The sequence below is a fragment of the Taudactylus pleione genome, unplaced genomic scaffold (assembly GCF_031769625.1).
Source record: "Taudactylus pleione unplaced genomic scaffold, aTauple2 ptg000520l, whole genome shotgun sequence".
Classification (NCBI taxonomy): Eukaryota; Metazoa; Chordata; class Amphibia; order Anura; family Myobatrachidae; genus Taudactylus; species Taudactylus pleione.
The window spans coordinates 9,180,431-9,194,743 of NW_028284922.1; the positions used below are offsets into that span (position 1 = coordinate 9,180,431).

General features: G+C 45.0%; 1 protein-coding gene across 1 annotated transcript in view; it reads left to right on the forward strand.

Moving 5' to 3' along the window:
- Nucleotides 1–14,313, forward strand: part of LOC148501334 (uncharacterized) — a 131,804-nt gene that overhangs the window by 55,656 nt on the left and 61,835 nt on the right. The window contains 4 exon segments of the mRNA XM_088450672.1: nucleotides 100–215; nucleotides 2,658–2,798; nucleotides 4,452–4,649; nucleotides 7,677–7,823. Of these exon segments, the coding sequence (XP_088306798.1) occupies nucleotides 100–215; nucleotides 2,658–2,798; nucleotides 4,452–4,649; nucleotides 7,677–7,823 (602 nt within the window).

The following is a 14,313-nucleotide window of genomic DNA, read 5'->3' on the forward strand; positions in this document are numbered from 1 at the left end:
GGTAGAAGCTCCCTTATTATTTCCTTTCAGAGATGAGACAAATAGATAAATTAATTCCCACAAACATAAACTATCATGGAAAATGGTAAAATTTTGCAGACTCAGAAGAAACAAGACCTGATATTGTGTATGAAGAAATGAAGGACAGATCCCGTCTATCGCTGAAGGCCAGATTTGCCACTTTGACAGACAATGTCTCCACTGAATATGATGAGGTAATTTATCTATATTACATACATACAGATTGAAAAAAGGTTTTCAGGCATTTTGCATTAAAATCACTTCTACAGTATTTCTTAAGGGACATGCTGGACTAATCTATTGTGCCTCTGTTCTATTGATCATAGGCTGTGACACTAATTTTCAATATCGTTAAGGACTATTATGGGGCATAATCAATTGGGGGCAAGGTAAAGAACCTCACACCCAATTGAGAGAATAGCAAAAATCTTACACCTGCTGGGTTTTTCCTGCAGGTGCAGGATTTTTGCTATTCAATTAGGAGCTGGGTTTTTCAGTTTTTGAGCGCCGAGACCTCCAGAGCACGATCAATTTTTCCTAAAAATATAATTATAGTCAGGAAATGGTCTGGGACCCCGGCGGCACCCCTCCTAATGGATAATTAAGCAATTGGAAGTTTCCAATTAGCTTAATTAATCAGTAAATACTCACCTTCCAAAGCAGTGTTTCTCCCTCCAGCGTCTGGACCCTGTCCCCTGCAGCAGCAGTGTGTGTATGTTTTGCGAGTGTGTGTAGTTAAGTGTGAGTGTGTGAAAGTGATTGTGTGTGTCTGGAGGCAGCTGCAGGGAGAACTTCATCTCCCAGCAGTCACATCCTTTCCAAGCAGCGCCCTGGCCTCCCAGCAGCCCCCTCCACAGTGCAAAGATGGAGGAAAGATGACTGGGAGCCGTGGAGACCAGCAGAGACTAACGGACCGGTAAGTAGGGATTTTTTTTCTCACACAGCAGGGTTTTCAGTGCTAAAAACCCCGTGTGCATTTTTTTAAAAATTTAATAAAGTGGGTATTGGGAGCGAGCATACCCGCGATATTTTGCAATTTGGTGCGAGGGGCGTAAGGTTTTATACCTCGCTAAACCTCGCCCCCAATCTTAGGGATGGCCATCGACCATCGATAGTTTACAATCATTGATGGTTTACTACCAAGTGCTGATGGTTTTACAATTGGTTGCAGAGAGACAATTGTTTTCCGCCATTGATGACAAAGTGGAATCCGATGGGTTTTTTTCTGCTCCTGACACGCTAAGCCCCTCCAGTTTTATTGGCCCACAACCCACTGTGCACCCGGCAGTGGTGGCCACTGAGTGGTGCAAACCATCGATGGTTCACCATAGATGGTTATTCTACCATCGATGGTTATCACTGATAGAACCATCGATGGTGATCATAGATGGAAAACCACCGATGGCCATCCCTACCTCATCTTATCTGGGAGGTGGAGCTTCTCCGAGCCTGGCTGGGACGTAGGGAGGGAAGGGGAGGAGATAACAGGGGATAGTGCGCAGAGCCAGGGGCTGGCTGCACAATGCTGTGGCCAGCCCAGAGAGCAGGGGAAAATCGAAAGCTGCGGCTGATAGGCTTTGCTGCTGCTGCCAGGTGGATGACTCTTCAGAGACATTCATCATTTTAGTGTTAGAAAGACTAAGCAGCTCCCTCTATGGGCTGGCACCCTAGGCAGCTGCCTATAGCAGCACTGGCCCTGCTCTTACATTTCTGTAGCACTGCACACTATTTTTATTTATTTATTTATAACCAGTTATTTATATAGCGCACATATTCTGCAGCGCTTTACAGATAATATTTGGGCATTCACATCAGTCCCTGCCCCAGTGGATCTTACAATCTATGTTCCCTATCACATGCTCACACACTAGGGGGTAAATTTACTAAAGTGAGAGTTTTTAGAAGAGAGTTTTAAAAGTGATGTTGCCCATAGCAACCAATCAGATTCTAGCTATTATCTTCTAGAATAGAAGGTGCTAGTTAAATGTTAAGTAGAATCTGATTGGTTGCTATGGGCAACATCACTTTTAAAACTCTCTTCTAAAAACTCTCACTTTAGTAAATTTACCCCTAGGGATAATTGTGTTGGGAGCCAATTAACCTACTTGTATAATTTTGGAATACCCCATTCATAATTTGGTTCCCCTCTGAAATGTACATCAATGCTAACAATGCTAATATTATTTATCAACATATACTGATATAGCACCAGCATATTCTATTGCACTTTATAATTGGGAACAAATACCCTAATAAAACAAGACTGGTATTTACAGACTGACTGGCAAGCTTACGATCTGTAGGATAACAGAAGTTAAGCAAATATCCAAGGTAATGCCTAAATTGCTGAAAATGGGGGTCAAAAGTTCCTCCTTTATATTGTACTGGAAATCTAGGTATTCCCTGCATCACTGAATCAGATTTGTTTATGAATTGTAGTAGTCCTGTATTTTCTACTACGTCAGTCTGTCTGTTATCTGCTGATACCTGTTCTTGTGGGAATGCATTCCAGGCTCTACCAACCACAAGGCATAGGTGTACTCTGTGGTGACTTCATTCTGATAGATAGTGAGCATGTTATACAGGCCACAAGTTATAGTGAATGTAAGACTTAACTATGCTGTTGTTTTATGTAGGAAACATTACACAGTATTCTAAGGTCAATCACTTGTCCTGGAGACATTACCCTCAGTGACCAGGTTATGGCGTTTGCAGGAAGAACTGAGCTTTATGTTGGCAATGGAGTCAATCCAGCAGAAGATCGCCTGGCTCTTCAGGTAAATGAATTCACTTTTGTTTCGACATTTCATGTTTTTATACCTATAGGTTCATTTTATTAATTATTTCCATAGATGTACTCATGGCCAGATTAAGCCTTTGTGGGACTGAGGCACTTAAGACAGTGGGACCCTCCTCCTCCTGTCTGCACTGTCCCCCAGGCTGTGCCCACTGTGTGTGCCCCTCTCTCCTCGCACCTCGATGAGGCAGCAGCACAGGACCTACTTGCACCTTGCACTCCTGCAGTGGGGGAAGATTCCAGAGCAAACTTGTATTAAGATTCCAGGCAAAGTACCAGTTTTGCCCCCGTAATCTAGCCATACTTACCCATTACATGTGAGCATCTTTGTCATTCTGTTGATTAAAGCTGGGTACACACTGATCGATATATCGCCGGTTCCATTGAACGGGCGATATATCTGTATCTTTCTCACTTGTAGCTTCCTCTTCTTTTATTCCCAGCATGTCCTGGCCTCCCATATCTCTTCCCTGGCTCTTCCCCATGAGGTCATGGTCTTTTTTGGGGGTGTTTCGTCTTATGTCCCTATTTGAAAAATGGGGGGGGGGGGCACGAATGCTCTTTCTGGCACAGGACACCAAAAAGTCTTGTTATGGCTCTGAAAACTGTAGACATTAACCTCTGTCTACATTAATACTACCCATTTCGCCCCTTTTAGCTCTTTTCTTTTGTCACTAAAAATACTTTCCTGTTTAGCCTCATTTATGTCTTAAATTAATTATTGGTCAGATTCAATTAACTGTGTTGCTTACCACATGGCTGAAGCTCTGCCTGGAGCTGGTCAATGACTGCTGTGTCCCCAGAGGGTGCATTTCACATGAGCTGCGAGGAAAAACCCAGAATCTACCCAGCTTTGTGAATTCTATGGTGCTGTACCACTATCCAGCATGGTACTATAATATGTAACTATTACATACAGACATACAGACAATGTATATACCGCATCCTTAATCACATTGGGCCTGTTTCTGAGTTGCGTGTATTGCTATCACAATTTTGGTGATCGGAAGTCCTATACATATATTGATTATATATGCTGCCTAATGGTGCATACACACGGTCAGATTTGACAGATGAATGATTGAACGATTTTACCAACGATTTGAACGATTTAACAATTTTTCACTGCATTAAAATGACTGAAATTGACCAAAAATGACTGCAAACAGATCAGATGTCAGCTATCGTTATCTGACAAGCGTTCAAGCCTCACATGTCAGATTTTCCTTCAGATATGAACGATTTTTAAAATCGTTATCATTGAGATCTGAAGGAAAATCTGACCGTGTGTATGCACCAATACACATCTACAGTATGTGCAGGCCCCTCCCCCAGTCCTCCAGCCACAAGAGCAGCCATCATCACTAGTAACAGCGCTTACACCTCTATCACATGCTTGGTGCAGAAGATGTAACTGAAAAGGGATGTACTAGGCATAGGCACAACTCAGAATAAGTCCTAACTCTGATTACAAGCCCATGGGATGCTCCTTGTATGTGCAAATGCTCAGACACCACCCAGGCATTTATATTCAGCCATCAGTGAGAAGAGACTCGGTGCCTCTGTGATGTCAGCCATCAGTCTTAGCAATCAAACCTCTAACACGCTCTGTCTATATATTTATATTACATAGAAACTCCTGACCGAATATACGTCATTAATCGGAGGAGATACAGATACCATCATGAGACAAAAAGTAGCTGCACTGAAACGTATTGTAGTCTATGTGCCCAGCAGGCTGTTGTATGGTGGAACGGAAATTCTGGAAATGCCGGGAACAAATGAAAGTGATCCATTGGCGATGAGTTTTATACAGGATGCACTTGACACTGTAAGTTCTGGTTCTTTGCTCCCTTTACCAATGTACTAAACAACTCTAAGAAATTGTAAAGCAATATAGCTACTTTAAAATACAGAGCTGGCCTAAGCTTCATCATCATCATCATCATCGCTGTTTATTTATAGGGCGCCACAAAACTCTGCATTGCCGGACAGTTAGTATAACAAATTGTACAAAAAACAAAACAAATCAAATTACATCCAACGTCCTGTGTCGCCTCCAGCTTCGTGCTCCCTGTGTAACCTCCAGCCTCGTGCTCCCTGTGTCACCTCCAGCCCCCTTTGTCTCCTCCAATGTCCTGTGTCACCTCCAGCCTCGTGCTCCCTGTGTCACCTCCTGCCCCCTTTGTCTCCTCCAACGTCCTGTGTCACCTCCAGCCTCGTGCTCCCTGTGTCACCTCCAGCCCCCTTTGTCTCCTCCAATGTCCTGTCACCTCCAGCCTCGTGCTCCCTGTGTCACCTCCTGCCCCCTTTGTCTCCTCCAACGTCCTGTGTCACCTCCAGCCTCATGCTCCTTGTGTCACCTCCAGCCTCGTGCTCCCTGTGTCACCTCCTGCCCCCTTTGTCTCCTCCACTGTCCTGTGTCATCTCCAGCCTCGTGCTCCCTGTGTCACCTCCTGCCCCCTTTGTCTCCTCCAACGTCCTGTGTCACCTCCAGCCTCGTGCTCCCTGTGTCACCTCCTGCCCCCTTTGTCTCCTCCAACGTCCTGTGTCACCTCCAGCCTCGTGCTCCCTGTGTCGCCTCCAGCCTCATGCTCCCTGTGTCGCCTCCAGCCTCGTGCTCCCTGTGTCGCCTCCAGCCTCATGCTCCCTGTGTCGCCTCCAGCCTCGTGCTTCCTGTGTCGCCTCCAGCCTCGTGCTCCCTGTGTCGCCTCCAGCCTCGTGCTCCCTGTGTCGCCTCCAGCCTCGTGCTCCCTGTGTCGCCTCCAGCCTCGTGCTCCCTGTGTCACCTCCTGCCCCCTTTGTCTCCTCCAATGTCCTGTGTCACTTCCAGCCTTGTGCCCTCTGTGTCAAATAATGTCATCAGTGACGGCATGATAAATGTTGACATGCTGCATGCCGACATTACAACCATGTCTACATTCCCATGTTGACAAAATATACCACACCCACCATAAACACCCTTCAATTATTAGATGACACTGTATGTTAAAGTCTGAACTGAATCCTTCCTTTAACAGATATCTTTGTGAATGGAATGTCAATCTAGCCAAGGCTCCATCTGACTAGTGCTATAACTTTTTATGGACTACTTTGAGGGAAAGAATGTTATATTAGACTCTTATAACTTCATAACTTCTCTCAAAACATACCTGCTCATCTATATGAAACATTTAAGAAAATCGCACTTTCGTTTGTGTAAATTTTACTAAAATATTTACGTCAAAGAAGTATAATATTAGCAAAAAAGTAGCAAAGAGCATGAAGACTAATCAACATTGCTGTGTAAAATCATGTTGTCATACTGTATTATGTATGTCATAGATCACTGTTTTTTTTTCACTTCTAGCCGCATTCTCAGTCTCCTGTATGGGATGAGTACGGGATGCCGGAGCTCGGGATCCTGGCGGTCAGAATCCCGACACCGGCATCCCAACCAGGTCACAATCCTGACACCTCCAGGTAAGGAGGCCTAACCCTACCCCTCCCTCCCTGCAGCCTAAACCTAACCTCCCCCCTAGTGCCTAAACCTAGCCCTCCCTCCCAGTCCCCGCAGCCTAAACCTAACCTTCTCCCCCGCAGCCTGTACCTAACTCTCCCTCCCAGTCCCTGCAGCCTAAACCTAACCTTCTCCCCCGCAGCCTGTACCTAACTCTCCCTCCCAGTCCCTGCAGCCTAAACCTAACCTTCTCCCCCGCAGCCTAAACCTAACCCTCCCCCTAGTGCCTACCCCTAACACTCCCCCTAACCCCAGTACTCATCTTCCGGATCCTGGTGGTCGGGATTCCGATGCCGGTATTCTGATAAGTGTCGGGATTCCGGCGTCAGCATTAGGACCGCTGGAATCCCCGCGATCGGGATTCTGACCGCATCCCTTCTGTATAGACAGCAATGTTAGTTAGTTTTCACGCTATTCGCTAGTTTTTCACTAATATGATGCTACATTTCCCCTAATATTATGCTGCTTTTACACAAATAATTTTGCTAATTTTGTGCAATTTGAAGTGCTTTGTTACGTATAGTACAGTGCACTCGCGAAACCTCAGTGCAAGATTTGGCACCACTCTAGTGAATGTGTCACACTGAGAGCAAAAATGAGTAAGGACTTATCTGGATGCTCAATATGGCAGACAGTACTGTTTCCCCAGCCTCCTCTGAGACTGTAGCCACTTTCACATACAGGAGTGTATTAAGAGATGAGGGGGCCCAGTGTGCAGTCACCGTCCGGGGCCCTCTTCTCTCTATCTGGAGGCCGGCAGCACACTGAGTGCAGCAGTCTACTTTAGTGCTATGCCAGAGTATATTGTACATGCGCAGGTCACTGGGGAAATGGCGCAGCAGCAATTTTTCCGGTGCTTTCCCTACTGCGCCAGGAAAATAACCACTGCGGCCATTTTCCAGGCTATTTGTACAGCGATGCTACCGCCGATGCAGGACTCCAGAGAGTTAAGTATTTAATAAATGGATTTGGGGTGTGCAGTGTGTGCTCGTGTAGATACGCTCCTGCTCACATTGCTATACACTTTCTCACTATCACCACCTGTAGCTGGTTATTGATTTTACTGCACTTCCCTTGATTAAGAAGTATGTAAAGTTGCTCCAAACTAATACTCTGGCATTTTGGTGCTGACACCATCATGGACCGCCAAGCGTGCACCAGGATTGCCTAGTTTTAGACATGCCCACCACATATATTGCCTAGAAATAAGCTACTTTTTGCAAAAATGTTTAAAAATTTTATGAGCAATGATTGATAGGGCCCTTAGAATTTATGAAAGCATGAATTTATGTATTTTTATATAAACTAACAGAATGCAGTTGAATGTACATTAACATCTCATTTGTACCCATCATTTAGGTTGATGTTGTGTTTGTCCTGTCAGAGTTTGGATTCAAGTTAGCTGGACAAGAAGTTAAAGACACTCTGAGAAACAGCCGTTTCATAAAAAATTGGATAAAGAACTCTCGAGAGTACAAACTGATGTTTCTTGCTTATTCAGAAAAGGTTTGAATTTATTTTAGGTGGATTTTCATTTAAAAACGGAAGGTAACAATAAATTAGTATCATTGACTCAAACTTTTCAATAAAGCTTTACATTCCATATTAAAATATTACAAAATGTATTAATATAACCGTTACTGGACAATGTGAATTGGTTAGATCTGGAACTGCTTTATTAATTTAAAAAAATGGATAATGATCGTAAATAGATCAATGAGATATTATTAACATCAGTACTTTGTAGGTCCACACCGTGCACTGATTTCTGCAGACACTCTTCTTGGCAAACTGTCCACAAGTTCCTGGACAACAGCAGACGGTATGTTTTGCCATTCCGCCTTATGTACAGTGTCATGCTCCGGACTAATAAAACCACTTACCGCTCCGATGCCTGTCCAAGATAGCACAGAGGTCCGCTCACGCTGCACATCGCTCCCGGCTGGTGCTGAGATCTGTCTGTGCTACTCCTGCTCCGTCCGCTCGATATCCTGTTACTGAGCATGGAGATGGCTCTCCACAGCCTCTTGCTCACAGCGTGTCTTCCCAGCATGATGGCACATAGGCTGTATGCCAGAGTACCCTCCTAAACAACAGTATGGGCGCAGCCCTGTTGTACTCTGTCACCTGACGCTATTCTTCCTCCACTCACAGCGCTGCTCCCAGACCAGCTGATTGCAGCATCCAATCCCTGGGAATATTCCTCTATAAATTCCATTTCCAGCCTGGTCTCTGTTGCCAGTACAACGTCACTTCTTGCTAAAGTTACAGCTCAGTGCTGAGCTCCCAGGTACTCTGTATCTAAATGGTTCCAGAGCCTGATTCATTATGGATCGCAACTGTGAATGCAATAGCGAATACGCATGCAGTTCAACTGCGATAGTATGCTAATCCATTGCGATCGCTATGTCATCGCAGCACTACACAGGGATGCCCACCTTACCTTACACACATCCTTGCTGAATCAGGCCCCCAGTCCGTTTATATCCAGTTCCTATATCTGGTAAACAAGTCTCCTATACCATCTTCACACCAGTCTGGTTTTTACCATTGAGACTTGTTCTTACAGCCACCATCGGTTCAAGCCAATATCTCCAACCATTGGTCGATGCTTCCAACATTGGACTCAAATTATTTAAGTTCTTCAATTCATCGACATCGGTCCCAACCAATCAAGTTCATCATCAACATCGGATTCAAATCCAACAAGTTCTTCAAATCATCATCGGTCTCAAACGGATCCAGCTCCAGCATCATCGGTCACGATCCGATTCTGCTCATTCATTCAGTATTATCTCCAGTTCTCATTCCAGACTGCTGATTAATAAAGACATTCCATTCTTATTCTCGTCTTCAGGCCCATCATCCTCTGCATCTCCTCTACCTCCTCACAGCAATACATAAGGAAGTCCTGGCTCAAGCCACCCAGGCTTATTCACACCTCCCTAGTCTCCTCTTCAGCCTCCTACGCCTGTTCCAGCCCAAAACAACCCTCAGACTTGACATACAGTGATCAACTGTCACACTGATGAAAGTCGAATCAACATAAAACGCACCCATCTGTCCACTTCGTCCCAGAGCTTCTCAATGGGGTAAAGATCTGGACTCTGAGCTGGCCAGTCCATCCGGGTTACCATATTTTCTGTATTCCAGTCCAGGGTCACCCTGGATACATGACATTGTTGTCCTGAAAAAACATTGTTTCCGTAGAACTGCAAGTGCATGGGCCTCCCTACAAAGTGTTCTTGTCGAAACCACCTCTTTAGTGGCCATTTTGAACTTCTGTGCAAAGGTATGCATGGTATGCATTTCACTTGCGCGGGGGTATCCAATCACTTTTGACTACATGAAGTGCCAAAAGCCATGGGATAGATGTCTAGTCTCGTGTAGGGCTCCCTCTAACCTGGTGGCATCGATTCCACAAGTGGACAGAGGACCTTTTGGTGAGATGTTGACCCCTGCTGTCTAGACAGCTTCCCACAGCTCCCTGATATTTGTAGGTGCAGGATCTTGGGTACGAATGGTCCTCTTCACCATGTCCCATAGATGGTCAATTGGATTCACATCAGGTAAATGTGGTGGTACACCATTCGTTGGAATTGTCCAGAGAGCTCCTAGAACCAATTCTTGACAACTTGGGACCCATGACACGGTGTATTATCCTGCTGGAATATTCCATCATTGTGGGGAAACATGAAATCTATGAGGGATGTAAATGGTCATCAAGCAATCCAATGTAGTGGTTGCCAGTCAATGACGTGTTCAGGCGGACCTAACCCATGCCACGTGAACACACCCTACACAATTATGGAACCACCACCAGCCTGAATGGTGCCTTGTTGGCATCTATGATCCATGGTCTTATGGAGTCTGTGTCAGATCCGCACCCTACCATCAGCCCGAAACAACTTAAACCATGACTCTGGGGGCATGGCTTGGAGGCCATTGGAATTGGACGCATATCCCGGAGGCTCCGAGATATTTGGATAATATACCTCTGCGACCCTTAAGTGCATCCTGCTGGTGCCTGTGAACACCCGGGGGTTGAGGCTACGGAGGGTCTCCTACCTTCTCGCGGGTTGTGGCCTGGTAACCTCCCTGAAACCGGGACATAGATTTCGGCGGTAGTACGTGGGCCGCGAGCTGATGCTTCCGGCCGTCGCCAAAGTTGAATCCACTGCTACTGCTGCTAGGTCCCCGGGGGAAGTACTCACCCACCCTATCTCTTGGCTGCACATCGGCACCTGGAGGCTGGAAGCTTCTCTTGTCCGCGGGTGAACACCGCCCGCCATCTTGAATTCTTCACCCAGACTGGATGCAGTAAGGGAGCCGGAGAGTGCTCCAGTGTGCACTGATCACGCAGTTCAGCTGCAGCTCGCAAGCTAGGGGCTCCTTGCCCCCTCACACCCATCACTTCCAGCTGCTGTTGTCCTGATCTCCTTTCTGCTGGCAGAGGGCTGAGCTTGGGCCAGATAAAGCCCACAGACGTGCTCAAGCTCCTGTAAATTGTTGGGGAGTAATTCCATAAAGACTCTCTCCTTCCCACACAGTTTATTCCTCAAATATTGAGAGGATAGAGTGTACTGAATTCTATACTCTCCCATAGGTGATTCACTGTGATCAATTCATGTACCTGTCATACTATACAAAAAGCCTTCATGAGTGTTATGCATTGACTCTATTTTCACCTATATTATCAGCTCCCTCTTGTGGTGGAACTGCAAAATTTCATCATATACAGGGGTCTATGTATTAAGCAGTGATAAGTGACAGAGTGAAAAGTGATAAGTCTGTGATAAGTGCCAGCCAATCAGCTTCCAACTGTCATCTCACAAGCTGTGTTTGAAAAATTACAGTTGGGAGCTGATTGGCTGGCACTTATCACAGACTTATCACTTTTCACTCTGTCACTTATCACTGCTTAGTACATAGACCCCACAGTGATCTGACATATCTTTCCAACAGTGACACTTTGTGCCTATCATACTTCACTCCAAGTGCTCTTTATGTTAGTTACATACATATATACAAATGATCTGAGGACCGTGGACAACTAGTATTGGTTTTCCTCTTCTCTCGTGTTACAAAACTACGCCCAGTCCTGTTATCTGGTATGATGTGTCGACATTCATGATGGCTGCCTAGACCCGTAGGAGGGACCGTACCTGGCGATGACCCGTCTCTTCTCTTGATTGGCTCTATTAATGGGAATTATCAATAGTTGATCTTTCATGCTACGCACTTATTTCACGTATTAAATTCAGAATGGGGAGGGATAAGAAACCAAGGTCCAAGTCGGAAGTTGGTAGAACAGATAGCGGCTCCCATCAAGATTTGCGGCAGTTTCTAAAGCCCGCTGGTACATCTGCAACAGGGGAGATCTCTGCACCGGCCTCCCCTTCGATCTCTTCTTCTCCAGACAGGATGTCACCGGGAATTACTCATACTTCTAGTTCTTCTGCCTCTACCATCCGCGATGAGATCAGTGAAATTCTCTCCCACGTCAGATCACTGCCCACGAAACAAGATTTTCAGTCTCTGGAGACCAAGCTTCAGTCTACTATTCGCCAGGATGTGGCTATCATTCACTCGAATATGGCTGAATTGGCAACAAGGATTGATGGTCTGGAAGAACATAAAGATGTGTCTGCTGGTGCTTTACTTCAATTTACAGATATTATTTCTCACCAACATTCAGAGATCCGCTCTCTTAAATTGCGTATGGATGACTTAGATAACCATGGCAGATGCAACATCAGAGTAAGAGGCACACCTGAGGATGTTACTCAACCCAATCTTACGGATGCACTCACGAAGATATTTGGCGAGATTCTTGGCCTTGATCCTAATAGCGAAATCCTGTTTGATAGGGCACATCGGGCTCTCCTTCCGCAAGGACTACCTAGTGACAAACCTCGAGATGTCATATGCCGCCTTCATTACCATGCCCAAAAAGAGGCTATACTGCAGAAGGTATGCCAGCTTGAAGAGGTCGATTTTAACGGTGCTAAAGTTCAGCTGTTCCCCGATCTATCATGGTATACTTTGCAACAAAGGAAAACTCTGAGACCACTGACGGAACAACTTCGCAAGCATTCCCTGTGATATAGATGGGGTTTTCCGTTTTAACCTGCAAGTAATTCACAATGGGAAAAATGTCATTCTTCATACTCCGGCTGATCTTCCTTCCTTTTTCACGGCTTTGGGTATAGATCCAGTTGCACTCCCTGATTGGGAGGCCTTGCATAGCCCTTTGGTGATTCCTTCCCTTCCTTCTGATGGTGATCGTTGGCAACGAGTATCTAGTTCCAAGCAGAAGACACAACGTTTGTCTCTTCCAGCGTCCTCGGAAGAGACTTGATCAATTTAGCTCATGTGAGAGTTTGGTGAGACTGTTCCGGTTTTCCTTATCTACAAAGGAATTAGATCTCCACCCTATATTGTCATGCCTTGTTTCTGATACTTATTTTAGTGCTCCTTCTGTACTCCCTATTAATCTTAGTAATGTCTCTGATGTTATATCAGTATGTGTTTGTAATTTCTACAATGTATAGTTCTTTTTGAAATTCCCTTAGTAGGAGTTAACTTATTTATATATTTTTCTGTTTTAATGGGTTGTTGTTACCGCCCCTCCGAACCCCCTCAGTGCTGCATTCCCTCACATCCTGGACATGGAGCAGATTTTTGTCTCCTGGTCATCCAGATGCAGCATTCTGATGTTTAAATTTCTACCTATATTTGCAATTCGGAATTGTGTGTTTCTTATATATATTTATGTTGTGTTTTTTCTTCTTTTTTCCTTCCCCTTTTTTCCATCCTTTTTCCTCTTCCCCATTCCTTCCATCGCTTAAGAGCGGCCTACTTAGTTGGGTAATCCATGCCTTGCTCCGAGGGGTGTATTGTTATGCTATTTTTACATTGAAAATACATGTCTAGTCGTAAACCTGTGTTACGGATTGTTACTATTATCGCCAAAGGATTAAATGTCCCAGAAAAGAGATCCCAAATGCTTCGGTCCTTTCGGGCTGATAAAGTAGATGTAGCTCTTATACAGGAAACGCATTTTAAGAATGGTCATGCCCCTCCCTTAAAAAGCTACTATTACCCACATACATTTTCTAGCGATAAGCCTGCCGACAAAACATTAGGTGTTGCTATTTTGTTTGCTTGACACCTCCCGATATCTGATGTTTCCATACATAGGCTTGTAGAGGTTAGAGGTATTTTGGTTAAATGCACAATATACTGTCAATGTTTTTCCTTTTTAAATCTTTACACGCCTAATTCTGGTCAACCTTCCTTTATTTTGGATAAAGCTGAGACTTTCTTGGAAGGGATTACGGTTGTTGGAGGTGATTTAAACTGGCCCCTTGATCCTCTCCGTGACACTTCCAATAAAGCATCTCATAGGCCGGGAAGGAGCTCAGGCGAGTGAGACGCACCCTTCAAGACCATCAACTGGCTGATTCCTGGCGGATTGCTCATCCAGCTGAATCTGATTTCACCTTCTTTTCCCGCCCACACCACACTTACTCTAGAATTGATTATCTTTTTATAAGCCACCGACATTTACACCAATATATCTGACACGTCAATAGGATCGATCACATGGTCTGACCATGCTCCAGTTTTTTTCACACTCTCTCTTCCTCAGCACTCGCTCAACCCTTGGACATGGCGTTTTAATGATCTTCTTTTACAAGATGCATATTGCAAGTCCCAGATCAAGTCCTCTTTAGACTGTTATATTGAACAGAATGATCATGACGACATCTCCAAGGTAACGGTTTGGGAGGCACATAAATATGTTCTGAGGGGCACCTGTATACAGCTAGGTTCATACTTAAAAAAACAGAAAACACAACAAAGAGATGCCCTTCTTGCTGAGATCAAATCTAAGCTGGAGCAAGCTAGGTCCGCCCTTCATAGACTTTCCACGGATAAAATTAAGCTATCCTACCATAAGTGCCGTAGCCGATTCTACCAATGGGGCAAT